Source organism: Engraulis encrasicolus, chromosome 3 (genome assembly GCF_034702125.1).
Source record: "Engraulis encrasicolus isolate BLACKSEA-1 chromosome 3, IST_EnEncr_1.0, whole genome shotgun sequence".
NCBI lineage: Eukaryota > Metazoa > Chordata > Actinopteri > Clupeiformes > Engraulidae > Engraulis > Engraulis encrasicolus.
Window position 1 is genome coordinate 47,928,568 of NC_085859.1, and position 25,390 is coordinate 47,953,957.

At 42.1% G+C, this 25,390-nt stretch overlaps 1 protein-coding gene across 2 annotated transcripts in view; it reads right to left on the minus strand.

Moving 5' to 3' along the window:
• Nucleotides 1-1,309: 1,309 nt before the first annotated feature.
• adamts3 (ADAM metallopeptidase with thrombospondin type 1 motif, 3) overlaps nt 1,310-25,390 on the minus strand; it is a 110,195-nt gene continuing 86,114 nt past the window's right edge. The window contains exons 16-22 of one of the 2 annotated variants that reach the window (XM_063195556.1): nt 21,061-21,141; nt 18,862-19,025; nt 15,323-15,479; nt 14,831-14,963; nt 11,792-11,999; nt 9,566-9,683; nt 1,310-4,549 (exon numbers count right to left, since the gene is read on the minus strand). In XM_063195556.1, the coding sequence (XP_063051626.1) occupies nt 4,023-4,549; nt 9,566-9,683; nt 11,792-11,999; nt 14,831-14,963; nt 15,323-15,479; nt 18,862-19,025; nt 21,061-21,141 (1,388 nt within the window). In that variant the 3' untranslated portion in view covers nt 1,310-4,022. The remainder of the gene's footprint in view (nt 4,550-9,565; nt 9,684-11,791; nt 12,000-14,830; nt 14,964-15,322; nt 15,480-18,861; nt 19,026-21,060; nt 21,142-25,390) is intronic. The other variant, XM_063195558.1, reaches the window with a different exon arrangement.

A 25,390-nucleotide genomic window follows, 5' to 3' on the forward strand; every position in this document is an offset into this window, starting at 1 on the left:
ATACAGGCCAAACAAGGTCATTGCAAATGAGCAAGGTCCGTCAGTTTTGATGAAGGTCAGAGTCTTCACCAGCTTCTTGAAGGTTGAAGGAGATGCCCCTTGCCTACCGACCACCGCAGCATCTGGTAGCTTGCTCCACCGTTGACGCACAGTGATGGATAACAGTTTGGACTGGGATTGCCTCATGCACGCAGAGGAGGGCAAGGCTAGGTTTGTGGTGGATGAATGTATGGCTTTAGTATAGGCTTCAGAAAAGCCTAAGCAGTCCCTGTGGTATAGCTTTCTATGCGAGGGTCAACAGAAGTTGAAATGTTCAAATGCATTTACGTTGCTCGCAAATGTTTACTCTTGTATTTATCACAGGCTGCCCAAACCACTCAATTCAAAATGCTAACAATGGTTTGTTGAAAGCAGGGAAAACTGATTTTGTACCTTTTTAGTGTATTGCATGTTTTATTTAATAATGCCTTCTTTTTCTTTGTTTTTTTTGTTTTATTTGCTCTGTTTTTCTGCTTTTGCTCTTGTGAATGGCATTGAAGTGTCTCTGTATGAAATGTGCTATGCTATACAAATAAAATTGCCTGGGTTTGCCTTGAGGAAATATTGACTCTACTGATGCCTGCTGTATCAACCAGCTAGAAGCATGTTAACTCAAATAATGATAATAGAAGAAGAGATCAGTCCTACTCAAACAGCAAGAAGTATAGAGGCAACGGTCTGCTTTTAAATAAATTGCTCCAGGAAATTGTCTCTCTTTGTATTATGTAGGTGCTCCCAGGAATTTGAAATGAGTGTAAATAATAGCGCACACCAACACTCCACCTAACACAGTCCAATCGTATAGTAGCTTTCTAACACAGTCATCTTAAAGTAGCTCTAACACATTCATAATTTATTGTTACACATTTTTTTTACATTAGCCTTGGATAAAACAACTTTGAAAAGTTACAGACTGGGGGTACTTTTCTATGGTTGCATTGTTTCATGCCTCCTGAAGCACAAATGCACGCACTACTCCACCCTCCCAACACACACGCACGCACGCACACACGCACACACTCACACACACACACACACATCTAATTAACTAATAACTAATCACAGTTAGAAAAAAAACAGGCCAATGAATTAATGAATCTGTCCACAATTACAAAGCAATTAATTACAGTTGACATCAGAGGCTATGCCCTCCAATTATACTGTCGTTCCTGCTGTTGCTATGTATGTGACCACAGGACAGCTTTGTAACTCAGCTGAATTGCAAGGCTATATGTAGTATAGTGTCCAGCAGCAGGGAAGAAAATGAACATAAGGTTTAGTATATTCTTTATTGCTATGTGCTCCCCATTACAACAAACAGCTTCAGTAGTGTACACTTCCATTTTAATCTAAAAAAAAATACAAAAAAACTGCAAGCAAATAGAAATGAGAAATTACTCTAGTCAGAGCATGAATACTTAAATGCGAGGGGTGGTAGAGGGATACATACGATATCCTATACAGCATATCTGTCTGAGGCTCAGGGATTGTCAACCAAACACCTAAATGTACTAGCATCTTTTCGAACTTTGAAAGCTTTGCATAATATTAGCAGCAATTCTTTGTAGGCAGCAAGTCAACAACATTTAGGTAAAAAAACAAACGAGAAACAATTTGTAACACAGGCACTGCATACGTCAATACTGTTACATAATGCAAATCATCTAAACACGGCGTCTATATGTTCTATTTCAATTTTTTTTACAACTTTTCTTGACCTGCCTCTATCAGGGCGATATCCATTATTATTACAATACTGGATTTCATTTCCGTTTTTTTGGTTCGTAAGGGGATATACCTGCCTACTCTCTACGTGACAGGATGGCTCTGCCTGTGTTTGACACAACTTTATCTCTCCTTCTATTTAAACAGCTGTGAGACGACAGCCTTGTTTGGGGCACTAAGCCTACCAGTGATAATACCCGCTGATATGCAGCTCTGTAGGGAGACTACAACTACAACAAAAGAAACAACTGATAAAACAGCTTTCTCCGGTGATCTAATCTCAAGTAACGAACAAACATGTGTCCTGTGTTTAACTTACTCCTTAAATGCTTCTAAAATGTTAACAACAACAACAACGACGACAACAACAAAAACGCAATTATAACTACACTGTATCATAACTCTGACTTGAGCCACATCCAACTGAAAAGAGTTGACATTCAGGAGGAGAAGGAATGCTTTCTGCATAGGCTATTGCTTACCATAAAACCTTTTCTTGTGTGTTTCATTTGGCAGATGCTGTCATACATTGAACAGAATAGGAACTTCAACTCTCAATAAATACTTTAAAGTTCTCTATGTACAAGAGCTGTACAGTCACACACCTGGTGCGTGAGCTGGAGACTGAACTGTGATTTCCACTGAAATAGAAAAACAAAAAATGGTATTTCGTTATTGCAGTCAGATGCATTGTGGTTGTGATATAACCCTTGTTAACAATAAATAGCCTTCTTAGCCTTATTCAAAAGAAAATATAAAAGTGTGATAGTCTGCCAACCGTGTTCCACATTCATGAAGTCCATCGTTGTGTGTAACGGAATGATCAAGAGTGCTCAGATGACATACTGAACCCTTCATCATGGTTCGAGTCCAATAATGACTGAGCACATTTTTTTAAATAATAAAAAAACATGGAACACGTTTTGGAACATAACTATCTCTCTCCCAGAGGAGAATCCTCAAGTTCCAAAATACAGAACCCCGACAAGTAGAGGGAAACTCAGGAGAGCAGAAAAGTCAAGCCAACAGCTGATGAGTGCACTGGCTTCATGCTCTTCAGGAGACTGACCATGTTATGGAAAAAAAACCCAGGTGCAGGCAGCATGCACCACACATTAAAGGTAATACTGTGCAGATTCGCAGGAAGTTCAGTGTGAGTTTGAGAAGGTCAGTGAAGAAGGGATCACTGCAGATGTGGCCTACAGTATCCACTTCAACACTGGAACGGCTTGCCACAGGATTTACTTCCATGACAATAAACTCTCTTTAGACCCTTTGAGGAGTAAGGATTTTCCCCCAGTTCTTCTAGAATTTTACTGGAACACTGTACAGCTCCCATAGAAGTCTGTCTTAAAAATCTCGCAAAGTCCTTATGACATCATAATGAGAACTCAAAAATTTGGCAAAATTCTAATCACATACTGTATTTGTGATGGTACTCCTCAAAGGGTTAACAAATATATTTCATTCTTACCAAGCCCATGTTTGTAGTGTATGTAGGCCTATGTCCAGTATCTTTAACACTGTGGTTTCCATGGTCCTGAATGAACTGAGGTACGCACTGATGAGGTACTCTCGCTGCATAATAGCATATCGGTCATAAACTGCTTTAAAAAAAATCTGATCCAGCACGGAAATGAACACTAGACTTAAGCTTAGTCCAATACTGAGACATGTCAAGTTACCAGTATGTTTTCTTGAAAATGCTTGAATGGAGAGCTTTTTTTTTTTAAATGTATAAAAAGCACCAAGTACACAACGGCTGTTATTATAAAATCCTCAGCTTAGATTTCTTTAAAATAATACTGACATATTTTACATATACAGTATGTACAGGAAATGTTTATAAATATCAAAATCTGTCAATGACATCGCTAAACGCCAGTTAACACAATGGAACCAGAGCCATTTTTCCTATAGAGTACCGCTTTGAGTTAAACTGATGTGCAAGCTGATGACACTATACAAATCTTAAAAAGTGCCCGTCTCCAGTTGCAGGCAAAATGACATTGTGTTTATACCAAGCATGTGAGGTTCTTTTTTCTTTGGGGCGCTGCATGTACGTATGTGTGGGCCTGGGGTCCATGACCTGAAAGTGAACCAGCACTTTTTTTTCTTACTCTCGCTCTCTCTCTCTCTTTTTTCACTCTTTTTAAAAAAATCAAATCTAATCTCTTGCAATGGCCTTAGTTTTTTCTGTAAAAATGCTGTACATCTACAAACAAAAGAAGAGTTCAGGAAAGGCTGGCCAACCAGCTTCACCGCTGCACTTCGCTGAACGCCGGAAGCCGCCGAATGTCCGTGCTGCTGGGAGCGTCCGAACGCCTGCCGTTGGCGCCGGCGCTCCCGGTACTCCCCCCTCTCTTCGTCGGCGCTGCAGCCTGGCTCTTACTGCCATGCGATGGGGTCTGCCGGGTCGCCTTGCCGCCCTCCGAGCCCACCCCGCCTCTCCGCTGCTGAGGCTGGGGGGTGGTGTCCGCTCTCAGGGAGGAGGAGCGCCCCACACTGGAAGAGCTTCCCCTGGAGGAGGAGGAGGACTGACGAGGGGGCTGAGCTGGGAGCGCTGCCAGGCCAGCCAGGCTCCCGTTGGCCGACAGGGTCTCCAGGAGCTGAGAGGCGGAGCCGAAGCGCACCTCCTCCTCCCCCTCGGACAGCAGCGGGGCCAGCGTGCCTCTCCTCTTGCTGCAGGACTCGCAGCACAGCTTCTGGTAGCCCGGGATGGAGCAGTAGCGCGCCAGGACCTCCATCTGGCAGAATATGGACTTGTCCCCCGCGCAGGGTTCATCTGTGGACACAGACACAGGCTCAGATCTCACATCTAGAAGGCAGAGAATGCATGCACATCAGTGGCACAGGTGCTGGACAAAATAAAGTAACAGAGGTAAATGATAGATGTCCGCAACACTGTTAATGCTCCCAGTTGTGCACTGGGAGCAGTAACAGTGTTGCGGACATCTATCATTTACTTCAGATCTCACATCTCAAGCCGATTTCAAGCAGACACATGAACTACATGAACAGCAGCTGACCCGGCTTGCTCGAACTTGCTTTTGTGCACTTTACAGCACGTTTCCATTTCAAAACCATCTCCAACCTCCGCCCCTCTCTCAGCCTTACCACGGCACAGACCCCTGTTCATGCGTTAATCACTTCTAGACTTGATAATTGCGATGCCTTACTCGGTGGTCTCTGCAGCTCTCTGTGACTTGAAGACTTAGTCCTGAAACGTCAACACGCTAAACATAAAGTGTTGAAAAGGCACCTAGAAAATGTTTGGTGAAAGGGTAAAGAAGCAGTGTGGCACCAGAGATTTTTTAAGTATATAGAGATATGTCATTGTAATAGGTTGCTATGGGCACCTAACATGACCAAGTTCCGGTCTGCCTAAAAGAGCGTGTCATAATACTCCTAGCATTGAATAGAACAGTCCTTAGGTCTGCCTAGGTCTGCCTAAAGGGGGATCCCCCCCCTCCCCCTTGCAATAATAGAACCCGGAAACAATGGGCCAATGGAACCTCTCTCTCTCTCTACTCTCTCTGGTTGCACTCTTCCTCCACTTACTGAGTACAAGGACACTTACAGACAAAGATTTCCAAGGTGTGCGGGTCCTTGCAAAATATTCTGAATATTCTGAATTAAATGTGTCATGTAAACGAGGCCTATGTGAAGCAAAACTCTGCATGACCTAACTTAGACCTACTGCATGTCTCACTGGTCATTAGTTGATTTGTGCTCCAAAATAAATCTGCATCAACACATTCTTTTCTTTCCAAATCCTGTTTCTTTAAGTAGAGATATTGATCTGCAGTTTCTGCAGCTACAGTATCTGTATTTTCTTTAAAAATCACCAGTGAGCTGTTAGATACGGAGCACTCTGCATGGGTCTTCTGAATACGTATAATGAGCAGATTGTTGCTGATAAATTAAATACACAACGGGGCTAAGCAACAACGGCAATAACCTTAAGAATGCTCTTCTGGCAGCGTAGTTTGTAAAACACATACAGCTATCTAGTAGCATCTAGGAAAAAGAAACGTTAGTTTCAATGAAAAATCTGAAGATGCTAACAAATCTGTGGAGTCTATAATTAAATATCAAAACTGTCGTGATGTTGAGTTTTTTCATGCGCACACAGACCTTGAACAGGGAGAAAACGTCCCTCCATTGCAATTTCACCGACACAAACAATAGCTGGATCAGTATCAGAGCTCCCATGCTGTCTCTTGATCTAGTTTAATTGCAGGATGTCTACACTAGCAATCTAATGGCACTGCTGCTTTCTCCCCTTGTTCTCTCCAGGGCATCTCTGTGACGACCTTTAATTAATTTCAATCGTAATATCTTGATTCCTTTAATACCACTGGGCTGAAAAAACATTTGGTCCTAAGTTCCTTGGGTTTAAAATGTGCTGTTATAGTAAGACAGATGTTTGTGCAGTTAACTCTTCTACCTCAATTTTTTTCTCTCTCCATCTTTCTGCGATCTTGCCTCTTCTTCAATCTCTTCCTCCTTCTATCACCTTTCTTTTTTGTAGTTGATGTCTTTTCTTCTTTCTTTCCAATCCTCCTGGCACCTGCACGTTTTATAATGGACGACTTTCTTCAGTACTCGGAGCTTGTAGAAACCAAATGTGTCTGAAGGGTCTGAGCCGGCCCACCCCGTCTGATCGCAGCACCTCCACAGCAACAGACACAAAATAGCTCATGAAGGGCCTGTATGCATGAGCACAAATTCATTTTCAAAGGCCAATCCTGTACTGTGTTATCTTCCTGCATGGGACTGACAAAAAGGCCTGCATTCATAAAGTGCTTTCATGCACTGCAGGCAGAGTGCCTGGAATGCCTCACATGCACCCATTCACACACAGGTGGCAAAAGCCTTGCTATAGAAAATGGCCATCCAGCACACTGGGTGAAGGAGCACCTTGGATGTTGACTGGCTAGCTCAAGGACAAATCAAAATAGCCAGGTGTTGAATGTTTTCCGGGTTTGGGAAGAGAACGGCTCATTTATATTCTCCAGGAAGGTGCCAGAAAGACTCAGCTCTGTTTACTGGGGTGTTTTGAGCGTCTGTGATGATGGATTATTTTTAATAGGCACATGACTTTTATCACAAAGAGGATTAGGGGAGATATTCAGTTGAGCTGTCATCGAGTGAAAACATTTCAGTTGATGTACCACAATAAGCATGAAAAAAAGACTTGATTATTGTTTGGTTGACCACGGTCATACCATATTATACATACTGTATATCTTTATCTCTGTTCATTAAACCAACCAACTGACGTGTATATACTGTATGTAGCTGAACTAAAGACGGCCTCTTATGAATTATGTTGGAATCAAACGAATCTTTGATCTGAACTACATTCGGAGGATCAATATGCTTTATAATCTGATGTTCATTAATACCTTGGGTACCTTTCTCCAAGATTTTAATCAAATGCAGTGGTTACTCAGGTCTATTGATCCTAAAGTTCAATAAAAACAAGCTTAATAGTGAGAATGAAAGAGGATTATTTTTGAGCCAATATTTTAACAAAAGCTGAGAAAGATTCTGGTGCAGTGCTATTTCAGAGAAGTTCCAACATTATGAAGCATGGCGTGAAAAGTTTTGTGTTTCTTTTTGACTATTAACCACTCAAGTCTATCCACGACAGGTTGAGCTGCATCGATTGAAGAACACTTTAAAGTGGAAATGAAGCAGTGACCTAATATAGGGGTCTATAATACCAGTAAGATAAGCCAGCAAATATATATTTTTCTGAAGTCTGAAATTTAAGTCGTTAATAAAAAAATAAAGCATAAACACGTAACGTTTCTGTTAACGTTTCCAGCCAACAGCGGGTGACGTCACGCGAATGGTAGTCTCCTAATCTAATGCTGTTATGATAGTAGTGAATTAAACATTTGGGACTTGCGTGGCTGATTATGAGCTTATTTGCTTAACCCAAATGAAGCAAGAATACGTGTTTGGGTGGGACAGAACAAATATGAGGCATGAAGGCAGACAAGACATCCCATCACATGAACCACAGGTAATCAAGCAGCTTTTTTTTTGCTAAGGTGACAAGTCGCTAACACATTTTGGTATGAGCCAACATGATCACTATTCATAATCGTGCGATGTCGTGCAATGTTGCAGTTCCCTACCTTCATCTTCCGATGATTTCGCCAACATTTTCCAAGCACCTGACATCTCCGTGCCCACCTTTATCGATGTTATCCAGTCAACAATAATCCAAGGCAACAACGCTATTCCAGCCAGTTTGAGGATGCATCCGCGACTTAAATAACATGATAGTTTACTACAATAGATGCAGCTACTTTAAGCATGCCATAACTTAATGTAGGCCATGATAGTTTAACGTGTCATTTCCCGTGGCATCAACTTCAAATCCCCAAAGCTCCTCCAACTCCGAGAGCGAGACGAGAGAGGGGATGGGATAGCCACACACACAGGCTGCGTCCCATCCCTTCCCTTCACAAAGCTTTCCAAACTTCCGCCAATTTTGCAAGTTATTTTCTATTACTGAATTGAACCACACAGCCAACTTAAAGACATGGGCTTTCAGATTAGCGTCCAACAATGCAGGAAAAAGACGTTATTGGTGACGGTCTGTCACTACAAACCTATGAGATCGAGCAGCCCCAGTCCTGACTCCTGTCCTATGGTGGATGCAATGGGTGGATGGCTGCAGCTATCCCACCATGCTCGTAGCAAAGGCTTTTTGACACAAAGTGATAATGACACTTGGCATTTCTCTTTCATCTGATAGTAGGTATATAACATAGAAAACCCATGGACAATGTAAAATGAACCCCTCGTCCTTCTTCAATTTTACTGCCACGATTAGAGTCAGTTAGCGCTGTAGTTAGCACACGCTAACGTTAAGTGAATGGAAGGCTACATTAGCCACCAAGTTCTACCATTCGCGTTACGTAGGCGGCGAACATGGCTGCGCCCTTGTGGCGAAACTCGGTAATAACATGTCATTTTTCAGCAAAACTACTTAAAAGTGCAGTTCAACGAACATCCATTCGTTTATGAAAATAAATAAGCCGCCAAAAAATGATAATAGTTGTCAGTGCTTCATTTCCACTTTAAGTGGCTTGTTGAGGTGAAAGAAAGGAACATGTGTCTTTTTGCTTTCAGTAATAATAGTCTGAGACATCTACTGTACTAACATACAAGAGGTTTACCACACACTTGTTTTTGCTCATTTATTCAGAGCAAACAACGCAGTTTGCCCCTGTGTGTCATCAAGCTTGCATTGTTCGCTCTGAATAAATGAATACAAAGTCAAAGAAGTGTGTGGCTCACTTCTTTCTTTTTAATGATTGAGTAGTCCTGTGTTTACCAGCACCCAGAAGCTGTGCATGGATCCTTGAACTTTTACATGTAATAACAAACAGTATTGCTCAATCCTTGCTCAAAACCAACATACAGAAATGGGGGCATCGCCATTTCGTTTTCTACCCACATACTATGTTTTTTCCTGACCTAAACTATATTCATTTCAGACTCATACTGTACATTCATGAGGACTCATGCAGCTTCTACACAGACAGGACAGTGGAGGGTAATATGAAAGCAGTGTCAGAGGAAGAGCATGAACTCCTCCGTGCACAGAGGCTCATGGCTCCTGAGGCAATTGAGCATTGGATATTCTACAAAACAAAATCTTAAAAGAAATCTTAGACTGGTGTATGGGTAACCCCATACACACAGAGAGCCATGTGTCCTAAGACACGGGATCATTAGATGCGTTAAGGCACATCTGGCTGCCTGTGTGACCCACCTTGACAGGGCCTCGGCCTGCATGTCCGGAGGGTTTCGGGTCGCTCGCCTCCGCACTGGTCACCCACCCGACAGGTCACTAGTCTCCGTGACACGCCTTCTCCACAGGTCACCGAGCACTGCAGGGAAGAGACATTCCCGACATGACTCACACCGAGTACTGTTTGCGACTGTCGAACTGCACTGACTGAGTTTTTGTCCACATCCAGTCCGTAGATTCTACCTTTGTTGCATTATGCATGTTAACCACAAATCCATCAATTGTCAGTGTAGTTGTAACAAGACTTAAAAAAAAAATAGCAACAGATCTCTTTTGTGTTCAGTTGGTACAATCTAACAGAAACTAATAAAATGGAATGAAATAGATTCTGTTGATTTCAGTCAGTTGCGCTACTTGCAGTTAGGACACGGTGGCAGACTCATTCCAATAACATGTAGTACAGGAATAACAAGGCATATACAATACAATTGTAAGTCTAAAATCTAAAATCTAAAATGCTATATTGATAATTATGTAGCAAAAATGATCCTGTCAAAAACACATAGCGACACACGTCACACTCATTAAAATAACCTTTTTTATGTACTTGTTTGCTATGCCTAGATGAACAGTGTATTCAGCTGAGATGTGCTGAGACCTTTTTCTTTTTTACTACTTTTTGATACGGTAGGCCTACCTGTTGTCCTTATGCAGCATATTACAATTCAGAGGAACAGTAGATGTCTGCTACAAAACATGTGCTATGAATGTAAAATATGTTTGCTTCACATCACATGTACCTCATTACCAATTCTATCTGTGTAGTACAGCTACACTCGTACATGTATGTCTTTCATTGTGTGGCACATAATATGAAGTTAACACCACTGCTGGCTGTGCACAGACCTTGAGAAAACAGATTTTTGTTACACAGGAAGAGGAAATTCAAGTGCAGACCTAATTTTCTTGGATATCATTTTGACTTTTTTTGTCCTGCACCTTGAACAAAGATTTCCTTTGGAATTATTCTGTTCTGTAGCCATCAGAAAGGAAATGAGGCCAGTATGATTATATAAACATGATTTAGGCTGCACACTCAATAAGGACTACACTAGACACTACACAAGTACTCATATGCAACAATTGGCCGATGATACCTAGTGTCTATCACAGCAGGCTATAAAAAGATACAGAAATCATGATGAAAGAATAACACTATCCATCCAAACAAATCAACAAACAAATAGCGCACAAATCTCACATTCCACAATCTTATCATGCTGTCGAATAATCCAATCTTAGACACACCAGCTGGTGGTGTTAAAAGGTCGTGGCTCAGTCATTTGCTAAAGGAGTTGATGAGATAATTATCTGCTTGAGTTATTATCATCTAACGCCATGGTAGTTTCACAGAGATAAAGAGATAAAGAGTGTAATAAAGAGTTCCTGGGTAGTGCTGACCCAGTCTTGACTCTGACCTGACCCAGTCTTGACCCTGCAATGATGTGTCAGGAGGGAGGCTTGCTAACGTTTTGCACCGAGCTAGCCGGAATCCGTTACACAATCTCTGTCTAGACAAGCCTGCGTGTGAGTGACAGTCAGGGTAACTTTGTCCCAAAGCAACTTAAAAGTGCAATCAAACCAAAGCAACCCAGTCTGACCAGGCTTCAATATATGACACCAAAGGTTCCTATTTTGCGTGACATCCTGACATGTAACGCCAAATGGGCTAGGGCTAAACCTTTCCCTAAACCCAACATTAAAACATGCGTCATACAGTGGCGGCCTTTAGCATCACCATGCAGCGAAAAGGGGATACATTTTACACAAAGTTTGAACCTTTGGCATCGTCATATATTGAGGTCAGGTCAAAGTGTCACATACTATCGTAAAGTGTGGATTTCGATGTGAGACTGGGTAGCCAGCAACCCCAAAAGACACAGGCCGTAGCGTCGCTCAAGTGCAGGGCTGCTGTACTGTACTGTACTGTACCTCTAGCCTCATTATCATCGACTTTCAAATCTCTTCGAGACTTGGTCTGACCAAGAGCATAACAATTATCATTTCCCAAATGCCATGGTTGACCCGCCTCCTTTGGTTTGCTAATGGTTGCATGCTTTCCCACAAAGTGGGAGGAGTTCCACTTTTTTCGAAAGCTCAGAAACGATATTTATATAGCTCTTGGCCTGACTAGAAGCAACGCTGAAGGTGTTGCGTCACTAGGAGGCCACGGCCTGGCTACTGTACCTCGGACCAGGGGCCGATCCTCCAGGGGGCGACGCAGGGCACCCTGTTGCAGGGCCTCCTGCTCTCTGGCTTCTCCCCGCTGCAGTACTTGCTGTGGACGGAGCGGTTGGTGCCCTCGTGCAGGAACTGGACGCAGCGCACCGTCCGGATCTGGAAGCCCAGGCTGCCACAGGTCTTGGTGCAATGCTCCCACTCCTCAGAAATCCATCTGCAAGGACAGAAAAATCAAATCATTTCCCTCTTTGAATCAATAAAAAGATTCTACTCTACTACTCCACTCCACTACTGTACTCCACACAAATTTTCTCCATCCTGTTGGAATTGCAAAACATCTTGGTGCAACTTTTCTTTTTTTAATGTGCTATACAAATATACTGTGCTATACTTGACTTGGCCTCAAATATGCCTTTTGACACCACCAACCTGGGTGAAGTGGGAAAGGAGAATGTTTGCTCATATTTGTGCCACCAGAATGCTTGTGTGAGGTGAGGGAAGAAGGATGTTTGCTCATAATTTTTGCTCTGTTAACATCTTGTCAATGTGCTTTTAACGTCTTGGCCTTATTTTCACCAAAAGGTTTGAAAGGCCCTTTAAATGCTGAGAACATTTTTTTTTCTGTGCTGCTCCCATTCCGGGTGACCTAGGGGGCACAACAGGATTTAAGGAAATTTAATAGACCTGCATACCTGCTTATTTCCTGTACCACTTCTCGTTTTAGGTTTGACACAAAACTTGAAGAATGACTCTGTGTATTCACAAGGTCACAGGCAAAAGTTTCGTCATTACTTCTCAACAATTCAGAAGAAACGTCTCTTCTGCAGTTGATGTTTCCCCTACCTTCAAAGCCCTTTTACCTGCAGAGAACATCATGGAAAACTTTTGTGAAAAATGCTTCAGGTCTTAATCTTTCAAATGTCACAGCAGGATCCTCAAAGTTCAAGTTCAAAATGATACAAACTTTGAAGTACACAATGCTATAACTCTCCCTTCTCTCTCTACATGCGGCTGATGGAGCGAGAGTTGCTGCACCTTACTTCATGGTGTCCTTTGTAAGAGGATGGATTTGATGGCTCATATTTAAAAGTAATGGTTCCAAAGACCCTTCAGTTTGACTGCCACTCATACCTAATCACACTTGAAAATGAAATGCCAAGCCCTGACAACTCCTAGAGGCCCCTAGGCATCCCATCCGCAGTGCCTGCACATCCACTACGGTACAGTGAGAAGTGGGTAACTGCTGATTGGAGTTGTCTGGGACACTCTGTTTAACAGCCTCCTCAGCGGAGCAGAGGGCAGCGATTTGCTGCAGTGTCCAGAGAGCAACTAGGGCGGCTGTATACCTATCTTAAGGGTCCTTCAGTCGTGGATGGAAGTGATCGAAGTAGAAAACCCACACAAGAACATGAGGATGGTTGTTTTGTCAGGACACTTCTCCTGATCTGATTTAAAGCAGCATGCTACATCGCCTCTAGCTTCGGGTTTGTAAGCTCTCTGGGCTGTCTTTCACAATAGCACTCAGACTGCAACTAATGTAAATGTACCAGACTTTGTTGTTCTGTACAGTGTCTGTGAGTGCTCCCGACAAAGCTCAGACGTGTTAGCCATGCAATGCAGACAAAAAAGCAACACCACTGTAGTAGGACCACTTAGTAAGCCTTCAGTGGCTATTAGCTGTGTCCCATGCCAGCGTGTGTCGACGCAAGCATAATTACATCTCTCACAGCTTGGTACTTCACAGCGGATCACAGAGAGCATGGTGAATGGGTTTCGTAGGCGTTTCATTGGCACAGATCATTTCCACCTCACTGACAGTGAACAATCAATACTGGGCATTTTGTGCATGCAGAGAGAACTTGCTTATGGGCGCTGGCAGCTCAAGGGTAGGTAATTTAAGAGCATCTTGGTGCATGACCAGTTTACTTTAAATTCTACCAACACAACAGAGGCTCAACTCAGAATGGGGTGTTCCAGGCAATTTGGGCCACAAACTATTGCAAATATAGGTACAATCGAGGTACAGTCTCTCTCTCTCTCTCTCTCTCTCTCTCTCTCTCTCTCTCTCTCTCTCTCTCTCTCTCTCTCTCTCTCACGCACGCACGCACGGACGCACACAGGCGCAGACGCACGCACACACACACACACACACACACACACACACACACACACACACACACACACACACACACACACACACACACCGTACAACTTTGAAGTAATGAAAGGATTGAAATTCGGCTTATTCACAAATTACAAGCGTAACATTTGCTGGGACCTAAATTGTTTATATTCCCTGTGAATACTGACCCCACTGCATGACTAATCCTCAGTGAGTTGCACATCCAAAACAAACAATAACAGGCATGAATAAGACTGAGGCAAGTGCAAGGGTTTACAATGAATGCAGATATTCTGGAGGGAATTTGTGAGTTTTCATAAGAATTGTGTACTCACTGACAAGTTTCTGATTTTTGGCAGGGTGTTAGGTTTCCAAAAATCAATAGATACAAGTTGGCGGCACTCCATACCGGTCCCTATTGTAAAAAAATCTGGGAAAAAAACTATGCATACCAGAGGTTTCGAGGTGCAGGTAGCGGGTAGCCTACTAGTTTACTTCAGCGGGGAAGACACCGCACACTCTTTTAAAATGCTTTTTAGTCTGTATATCCATTTCTACGTAATGTGCAAATGGGGGAGAAGAAACCTTTGAAAGGCAAACCATGAAAATTGTTTTCATTTCATTTTTGTTTTGTCAGAAGGGTTGCAATTAGTCTCAGTCATTCCCTGCCATTTCAAAAATTAGTCATTTATGCACCAAATGCCTCTGCCTGTCAACTCCTTTCAACTCGTTTTTAAGAAATGTCCACAGGTGTGAGATGGAGCGAGAGAGAGAGAGAGAGAGAGAGAGAGAGAGAGAGAGAGAAAGAGAGAGAGAGAGAGAGAGGAAGAGAGGAGGGATAGAGAGAAGGGATAGAGAGGAGTGAACCATGATGACAAGGATGACAAGGTGCATTCAGAGCATCTATTCTACGGTATACTCACTGAGGCTGTGTGCAGTCTTGGAGGTTGCACATCCTCCGAATTGGCTTGGGTTTCTTGCTGACGTCACAGTAGCTGCGGTGAACCATCTTATTATCTCCCTTCTTCCGGCAGCCATACTTGGTGAACTGGAACCCTGCGTGTGGAGATAAGAGCTTAGGAGCCTCTGCTTAAATGCACGCAAGTAATTAATTTGGCACGCATGTCGGTAATTCTTTAGCATTATATAACATGAATAATGAACAACATTTCAACTTTCTTTCCATTGGAGGGCTAGTCTAAAAATTGTATGCTAAGGCAACAGCAAGTAACATAAACATGGATAAGAAAATGCATGCACTAAAAAAAACAGAAACAAATTCACAATGACACATTGTTTTCTAATGACCCCAGAAACGTCCAACTTCAACTCAATGAAATTCACTTTATTGGGGAGCATTAGAAGACAGTGTGTGTATACTTTCTTGTGCTTTACAGTGATGGAGAGGGGCATACCTCCTGCACAAGGTCTTGAGCACTGGGACCAACTTTTTAGGGCCCACTCATAGGTGTCCTCTTGAATGACATTGTTGTTATTCACAGGCACTGAGTCTTCATGTATAATGTATTTGTACATCAGTGTAGACCTAGTCTCGTTGTCCCTGGGTATGATCTGAAAGGCAGAAGGCAACATCACAAAGGCTTCAATCACAGTGGTGAATTTATGGGCAGAAAATGAAGACCTTCACACTAGTGGGACATATGCAAATTTCTGTAGCCCAAATGGTTCTTTGAAGGTTATTAAGAGGGTCTTTGTTTGATCTCAACCCTGAATCCATTCAATGATCATTACAGTTGTAATTGCGTGTTCAAGGGCTTTCTCTGCAGCAAGGTCTTTCTCTGCAAAATGACATACATGGTCATGCTGCTTAGTGCTCTGGATCATCTATAAGAAATTAAAAATTAACACCAAGTGAAAAAAGTCGCAAACTACTATACGTACAACCATTTCATAGTCCCAAATGTCCTGCGACAACATACATAGCCTCTTTTCCATCAACAAGATGATTCAGCACTCATGATTTGCACTCAGCCCTCAGGTCCTTCTGCTCAGACACATTGTTGTACAATAACATTTGGAAATGGTAGTGTGGGTTTTGACAAGATCTTGTGTGCTTATACGCTCTATTAAAAAATTAAGTTTTGGAGGCCAATGCTGTCAAGATGACCTTGAAGGCGAATCAATCCTTTGGCACTGAGTTCTACCCGCTCACATGAGGAATGGAAAGAGTTCAGACTGCTTATCGACACAGCTTTTTTCCCCACTACATCTAAATGAGCTCTTATGGCTGAGGTCCAACAAGGACGTGACCTTCATTGTGGTTACAGTATTGGAGTCTGCATACTTTTAAATTGAAGGATATCTACAAGAGCCACAATAGCTCCATTCATGAATTGGCAAGTAGTGTGTTTACAATTCTGCCTGTGAACTGGGGGAGGGGGGGATCAATGCAAGGAGCACTTCATTGAACTTCATTACAAACTTGTGTTCAATCTTCTAGGTCAAAATGTCAATCAATGTGTAGTATTCAAACCAACAAATCTATATGCAGGCGTGAGTACAATATGAAGTGCTACTCCTGTTTTCAATGCACAAATCTATATCTCACCCAATTGCTTGCTGTTCATTCTCTGAACAGAGATGCAGCAATTCAGAACAAATATTGACAATGGGATTTCTATGGAAGAGCAGGTAGTGATGGACATAGCGTTATATTCCTGTAATTATGGTCTTAAGAGAGTATCTTGCGGAGTATCTTGAGTATCGCATAGCTGTGACTGTGCTTTTCCCTGAACTCAATATATGTTCAGGTTGAGTAGCTCAATTTATTTCCCTGTATGTTTTTTTAACTATCAATAATGCATTTTTTGACAGAATACTATTTCTTTGGTCTAATACCATTTCACAGAATACCATTTCACTGTCGATCCTGCGTGCTGAGAAAACATTAAATGTCAACATCATCAATTAACATCATCAATTTACAAGTTTACAAGACATACACTGTCAATGCTTTTTTTTTACACTATGTCACAGAAGTGAGTACACCCGTCACATTTTTGCATATTTGTAAGTACATCATTTCATAGGAGAGCATTAAAGAAATTTCACTTCGACACAATGATTAGTGACCTGGTAATAACATATATAACTGTTTACATTTCTTGTTCACTCACAAAAAATAAAAATACAGCCATTCATGTTTTACAACATGTAACAAAAATGTGTACACCCCAGGTTAAATTCCTGTAGAGAGTCTGAGAAGGGGCCTTGTTGGCCCGAAACATCTTGAAATGAAAAGGGATTACAAGGGAGGAGTTGAAGTGAAATTTCTTTAATGTTGTCCTATGAAAAGACAAATCTGCAAAAATGTGAGGGGTGTACTCACTTCTGTGACCTACTGTAGTTACTGCACTTTGTAGGGGAGTATTATGATGATCATCTAATTTGATCTGCAGTTTGTGTGTGATATAAGTAAAAAAACAAGATATGCGTCTAAAAAAAGTTTCAAGGACCACCGATGACTGCTTGCACTAATGGTAAGTTGCTGACATATATCATATATCTAGGGATGTCTTGCTGTGAATTCTTTCTTTGTGGGGTGCTCTATACCAGATCACAGCACAGGCTTTGACAGCTAAAGTGGGAGACAAGTGTCTTTGTCCATATATCAAAATGGACATCAAAGGCTAGAATGGGGTAGTTGGCCATGACCTTATAAAAGTAAATGTCTACATGATTTTGACCTCTCTCTCTCTATATATATATATTTTTTTTTTTACTTTGGTAGGATTTGCCTTAGAAAAAAAAAATAACCAAAAATATTATGCACTGTATAAGTATAAAAAGCAAGCATCTGTAAAATTAAAAGCCTTTCATCTTTGTTCAGCTCTCATCTTGACAAAACACAGAATGCTTTTGCATTATACTGCAGGTAAATGCTTGGAAAATGAATACCAACATACATGCATATTTGGACGGGAAACCTTTGTAAGGACAAATGTAAATGTAAATGTAAATGTGCGTAAATATTGTGAATTATGTGTGGAATGTGGAATGTGCTTCAGCATGCAATGAAGGCAGAGGTGACAATAGTAAAAGTAAAGGTAAAAAAACACAGGTGACTTATATAAGTAAAAAGTAGACCTGTGTACTTGTCTTACAGTCAGCTGACTCTGCGCTGGTTGGATCAAGTTAGTGGTGCTGAGTTCTTGTTAGATTTTTTGTGTTTTTCTCATCTAATTGGGTAAAATGGAGTAAACAGTGAAAAAGCAACAGTATGTAGTAGCATGTGCTACCTGTAAGTGCTGCACTTTCTAGACCGTGCCATACAGTTTGTTTGGCCATTTCTGGACATGTTTGGACAATATGTATTGTCATCCATGTGTCTAAAGATCTATGATTTCAATATCAACACTTGTAAATAAGGTAAATAATACAGTAAAAAGTGATAATGTGATTATGATATCTAACAATGTACGGTCCGGTTCTCGATTCTGATTGGCTGATAGCTGTGGTCAATCGAGCATAAACCTACACCTTCCACCTGAAGATTCTATGCGCGTCCAAGTTAGACCAAGCGCATCTACGTTGTTAATGAGAATATTTGCAGTTGGGGTAGGGAGTCTGCAAGAAGAGCACATCTTTGCACCATTTGTGGTTGGGGTATCAGTGTGATTGCAATTTAAAGCACTCCGCTTCGCATCGTGCCCCACTCCCCTTGGCCGTTATCAATTGAGCACAACCCACAGCCTCTCGTGGCTTATTGCTTAAACATAATGTAAAGTGTTGCTAAGCAACGGCATGCCAATGACGTGTGTTTTTTTTTATTATTTTTTTTATTCTTATTTTTTATTTATTTTTGCTTCAACAAGGAATGCACAATTTCGTTGTGCTTGTCACAATGACAAATAAAATATATTGTATTGTATTGTATTGTATTGTATAAGAAGCTTGCACTTCTTTCTCCAAAGGTAATGGAATAAGTTGTTACCAGGACAACCACTGCATCGTGTAGTGGCCCTTCAGTGTGCAGCGTCTCCACATCCTCCTCGATGATGTAGTTCCATTCCACGCCCAGGTCGATAAACGTCCGTGACCTCGCCTCTTCCCCTTTGCCATTGAGAATGTAATGGCCCGTAGCTTGGTTCTTGATGGCTGAAACCAATCATTTGCCAGAGACATTCACTCTTCCTGGATTCAAGATTGCGGTTAACAAGCACGGCTCTATCTCTCTAGGCATGGAAAATGCATTATATCTCTCTCTACTGAAGCTCAGAGTGACATCTTAAAAGCCAAAGCCATATATAGCCTGAGAGACATGATGACATTAATTTCTTCATGTTTTTTGTCATCAATTCACCAAAAAGGTTCTGCAATTATGTGGAAGTAGCACATGGGCATGATGACATAAACTGATGGTGGCGTTTGTGTGCTGATAGCATGGTGCTGAAGAGATGAGCATCTGATGGAGCCCATGGGCAGTCATCAGCTCAAACATGTCACCATGACAAAGCACATCAGCGCGGCCATCCATCACTCTTCAATTATACAGCATTATGGTCATGCATGATAATCACCACATTGTGCTAACGTCCACATTAAGTCTTCAGTTCCATTATAACTAATGTAAAGCATGCGTTGACATTGGTGACCAGGTGTACGGTACAGTCTGCTACAGTGTGCACACAGAGGAGTGCCAATGAAAGAATCATCAATAATGCAAACTGAATCTCAAAATGAACAATGATGATGTGTTATCCATTGTCAACTTCACTGATTACTATGCCAGGTGTAAAGCAAAATTGTATCACCGATACTGGGGAAAATCGAGTATGCTAAATCTTATACGTACATACAGACACTACATGTATGTGACAGCATATTTTCCAAGAACATATTTCAAAGCAACAAGCTATTTGAGCCAATTTTGTAGAGACAGTTTGATTTTGCTGTGGTTATGAGAATGCCAAGAGAAAATGGTATTTCCCCAAACAAATTATAGTAACTCAAGAGAATGTCATTCTGATATGCTGCCTTTCCCAGCAATGCCTTTTTAAAGATGTTTGATATGTAATATTAACATCTGATTTACAGCCGGCATCCGGAATCAGTCATAAACAGATCAAAATAAAACAATCTTGCAAATCCGTTTTTCTTTGCACGCAATTTCCATGTGACCCAACTCAATTTTGCTTTTGCAATCAGTTTGCTTTCCGTCTGTCAGACTTTGAGCTAGATCATTGAAAACATGGAACAGCCCATGTTAAACCTTAGCTAATGTAAATAAATGCTAATGTTAATAAATAATTTAAAGTCCTTTCAATAGAAAATATTTTTAATGTTGATTTCTTTCTAAAGTTTGCACCAGCTGTCATGTACACACACAATTTTGTGGAGCGCAGTTAGTTGAGGTACTCCACCCAAGAATTTCATATTTTTCCAATGTGCACACACTCTAGCACTGTTGTCCTAGCACATCTGGCTTTTAATGTCCTTGGCAAAACTAAAGGCTTCCACAAGGGCGCTGCAAATGGTTCTGAGTCAATCCACATGAAAAACTGGAAGCGGAACAGGTGCGGTCTAATCCGTGTGACATGCATGTTCAGTGACAAAATGATCCTGACACCTGCGTAAACACTTCAAAGCAGACATTTACATTCAGCAGTCTATACTCTATATAATATGTAGTCATAGACATATTATGTCACTAAGGCCTCATCCTAATTGAGCTTGCCACATGGGGCTCTTGTTTTAATGGATATTTACAGTTCTACAAACTGCAAGACTGTGCGGCTTGACAGCATCATTAACCAGCTAATCACCATCTTTAAGGCGACCTCCTGTTGCGTCTAATCAGTAATCAAAGCCTGGCTCCTGTATATAAGGGAGACCTGAGGCTACTCAGCATGCCATTAGCCCAATGAAGTGCAGGGTAATAACATTTCAATATTGAACTTGAATGACTTCCTCACATCTCTTTGTATGTAAATGATATTGTATTTGTGATTAAAGCACAGAGTGCGCTGAAAGGCCATTAATACAGCCATTAATCAAGGTCAATCTTCAACTTTTTATTAAGTAGATGAGACGTCTACCCTTCCGGCACACGAGCCTTCATTAGGGTGAATTGAACAACATGTCAAATATGTATGCGTGAGCATGCAGGCCCTCAACGTGCACTGTCACTTACCAAGAATTTGAGGGGAGGCCTCATGTTCTTGAATGACCACATGTCTGGCCCCAGGAGGGATTAGAAACATCTTAAGGTAACCTTTTTGCACATGAGCGTGTATGTTTGGCAGCAGGAGAAAAGCAGAAAAAAAGAAGGGGTTTGGGAGAGATAATAGGTAGAGGCAGTTAGTGCGCACGAACAACTATGTTTGTTGTTTTTTTTTTTTTTGTTCTTTTCGCAGGGGTTTGCAGACGTGGACATCCTCCTCTAATTGAAAGGCCTTTTGTGCTCTGCTCTGATCGCTCTAACAAGCTGGAGATTAAAGAGGGAAATCTATGTTATCGGCTCCTCGACCAGTGCCACTCGCATCTCTAGAGGGAAGAGGGAGGGAAGTCAGGTGAGAGAGAAAGAAAAAAACTAAAAGAAAAAAAACAGAAACAGAAAAATAAGAACTTCAGAGGTTTGCCAGCCTGATTTAAATCACTCAAGTGGAACAGACCAAAGATCATTGAAGTCTAAAAACCAGGATCAGATAAAGCCATTCAATTTCTAATGAAATATTTATAGAACCTAAAGATTTTCTTTGAATGATTAAATGGAGTTCGTGGTGAAAAAGTGAAAAAAGTGGAAAAAATCAGGATGGCAACAGACCTCAGAGAATATCAATACAGAGAATACCGACACTGAGCGTGGCGGCAGAGCGGGAGGTACAACTAGGCCTACTGGCTGCAAAGCTGGCTCCTTCCATCTACCTCGGATGCCCACCGGTCTGCAAAACCTCATCCCAGACTCACCAAGCACATTCCTAGAATCCTCGCTCTCGTTCAGGAACACGTGCCGTGCACCCTTTGGCAAGGAAAATGCTCCTCGTGTCTTCCCTTCAGATGGAGAAATGTCATGGTTACACTTTCTTGGTTTTTGAAATGCTCTCTTTTCACTGTCCTTCTTCGTGTCTATCTAAAAAGCAATCTGGATATGTGTGTGTCTGTGTGGGTGGCGTAAATGGGAATATAGCCATCATAGGAGGCTTGTCAGCAGCACCAGACCTCAAGTGATGCCGATGGTGGCGTTGGGTAGAGTGAGCTTTTCATCAAAATTTTATTTGCCACTCAGATATGAGACCATCTGACTATCTGAGATGGGTTCAGCAGTCTCAACAATCTGGTTGGCCTGTCTGGTGTGTGTGTGTGTGTGTGTGTGTGTGTGTGTGTGTGTGTGTGTGTGTGTGTGTGTGTGTGTGTGTGTGTGTGTGTGTGTGTGTGTGTGTGTGTGTGTGTGTGTGTGTGTGTGTGTGTGAGGAAGGGCTATGTGTATGCCCAAGTGTGCATATACAGTCAATTTCCAAGAGAAAAGGGGATATTTTATATACCGGTTATTTTTCTGCTGCAAAAAAATGGTACAAATTGTGAAGTTGCTCTAGAAAAACTAGCAGGTCATGTCTATGAGTGTCATGAGTGTATTTTCATTCTACGTATCGGAGATACTTATGAACCCTGTTGAAGTGCATGGTGTAGTGAGAGCAGATCCCTCTCGACTGCCAGTGAAAGAGAGCATTACATTACAGGAGAGAGAGGGAAGGAGGGGGGTGGGAGAGATTAGATAACACCGGATACTTGCATATTGCGTTCTCCAACAGAGGGATTTCTTTTTGGCATCTCTTGCTTAATTGTTTTCCTGTTAAGAGAGTGAGTGGTGGGGGATTAGGGGACAATGAGACAATGCGTTAGAGAGATGGAGTTGATTTGGTTATCATGCCATGAGTCAGTCACTTGCAAAGTCACTTTACACAAGGCATAATCGTGCACACGCATGCACAGATGCACACTCACACACAGGCACGCACGCACGCACACATGTGCACACACACATGCACGCACGCACGCACGCACGCACGCACACATGCACATATACACAAAAACAGATGATGAATGGAGTTAATGAAATGATAATGCACTTGCCAAAAAAGAAATCACCTCACATGTTGCATTTAAGAAAACATTGAAACATCCAAAATGACAGCACAAGAACAAACCCAGTGTTTTCAACACACACAGTAATCATTCACATACAGTACAGGCAGAAGGGTGTCAATGACGAACCACACAAACAAACAAATAGACAAACAATCAGGGAGAAAAAACATCTTCCTCTATAGGGATCGATCCAGCCATTGGTGTGCACACACTGGATCACTGACAGCACAATAGAACTGGGCTGTCATGGCGACAGGAGAGTTCCAGTTTGGCCTATGATGAATCTCAGCAGAAGGGGAGTAGAGAGAGAGAGGTTCCATTGGCCCATTGTTTCCGGGTTCTATAATTGCAAGGGGGAGGGGGGGTAAATCCCCCTTTAGGCAGACCTAGGCAGACCTAAGGACTGTTCTATTCATTGCTAGTAGTATTATGACACGCCCCTTTAGGCAGACCGCAACCTGGTCATGTTAGGTGCCCATAGCAACCTATTACATTGGCATATCTCTATATACTTAAAGAATCTCTGATCTCAGCACCCCTCTGCCAAGTAGCGGCAATTGAAGCCTTAAACGAGAATTCCAGCCAATTTCATCATGCACTTGTATTGTATAGCTCACTCTACGATTGTGTTGTCAGTAACCGATGATACTCAATGTTGAGCCCTTTCCAAGGTCATGGCCATGCTAATGGGAACATGGCCTTAAGGGACATTGTTCACATTTTACCATACTGACAAGTCAAAGGTGGCGTGATCAAAACAACTGCATGTTGAAATTGGTCAAAATACTCTTTAACACCAGCAATATGCCCTGACTCCCTCCTCAGACCCATACCTCCAAAAGAATAGATTGGCAATTAAATCCACTTTTGACATAAATAATTCAGCTTTGCTTTCAGCAGCAAGCTCGCCCCTAATTATGGCTGGCCTTCAATGGGATGTTATCACGATCGTGACCAAGACAATTATTCCCCGGCCAAAGCAGAGAAGGAGAATTAATTGCGAGTTCTGAATTAATTGCGAGTTCCTAGTTAACGTCTCTGGGACATGGACGGGGGCCAGTGCATACATTAATGTTTATGGTGGTGGTGACACATACCATATGCATTTAAATGATCGAGTTAAGGAGAATATAACTGGAGTACTGTACATGAATCTAAAGTACACTTTACTTTACTGAAGCTGAAATTACAAACACAGTGATAAAGATATCACACGCACACACACACACAAACACGCACGAACGCCCGCATGCACACGCACACACACACACACGCATACGCACACGCACACGCACACGCACACGCACACACACACACACGCACGCACACCCACACGCGCACAACCTAATAAAATATAAACAAAAAACAAGCAAACTTGGCCAAATAAAATAAAACCAATTAGTTTACTGGGTAGAGCAGCGCTCACGTGAGTCACTAAAGCATGATTGAAATCTCTCACCATGTAAAATTTACTTCATGAAATCCCAATTATACTTTAATGACTCACATGAGCTCTGTTGTGCCTTGAATTCCCAGATAGGAGACATAATTGGATTTAGGCTACACGTTGTTAGTACAGTAAAACGACCAGGGGGATTTAAGGGAATATTGGGAGCCACAGTGCTGCCAGTCCATTGGGGAATGGGGGGGGGAAAGAAAAAGAAATATAGTCCCCGCCGTGGCCAAACGGTAGGGCACTCGTCTGCCATGCGGCCGACCTGGGTTTGATTCCCAACCCGGGTCATTTGCTGACCCCTTCCCATCTCTCCCCATTCGCTTGCTGTCCACTTCTCATGCTATGTGTGTGTGTGTGGGTGTGTGTGGGTGTGTGTGTGTTGCATGCTCTGGCATTGATGTGCGAACATGTGATCACATACACCTGTGTGTTCTTATTGTGATATGCAATCTCAATTCTGTCATTGCTCAGAGGAGTGAACAGTGGCCAAAGAGACACTGAGGAGGAGAAATTCAAACAAAATTGAATTAGGGCCTACCCTTGATGTCCTTCTAATGCTACAGTATGTTTCTGTAGCGGTGCCCTGTAATAATGACTGACTTCCATCACTGCACTCAAGTGTCGAATATGAATGAAGGCCCGACTCACTAGATCACAAGGAGAATCAAGTTTACCTGAGAATTCTTTGATATAAATTTGAAAGCCCTCAGAGAATGATTCAAGAGGCTTTCAGAGTCTACTAAGAGCAATCAGCGTCCAAAAAGCACATCAAAGTAATGACAAAGGTACAGCGGCAAAGCACAAACACACACGTGTACACACACACACACGTGTACACACACACACACACACACACACACACACACACACACACACACACACACACACACACACACACACACACACACACACACACACA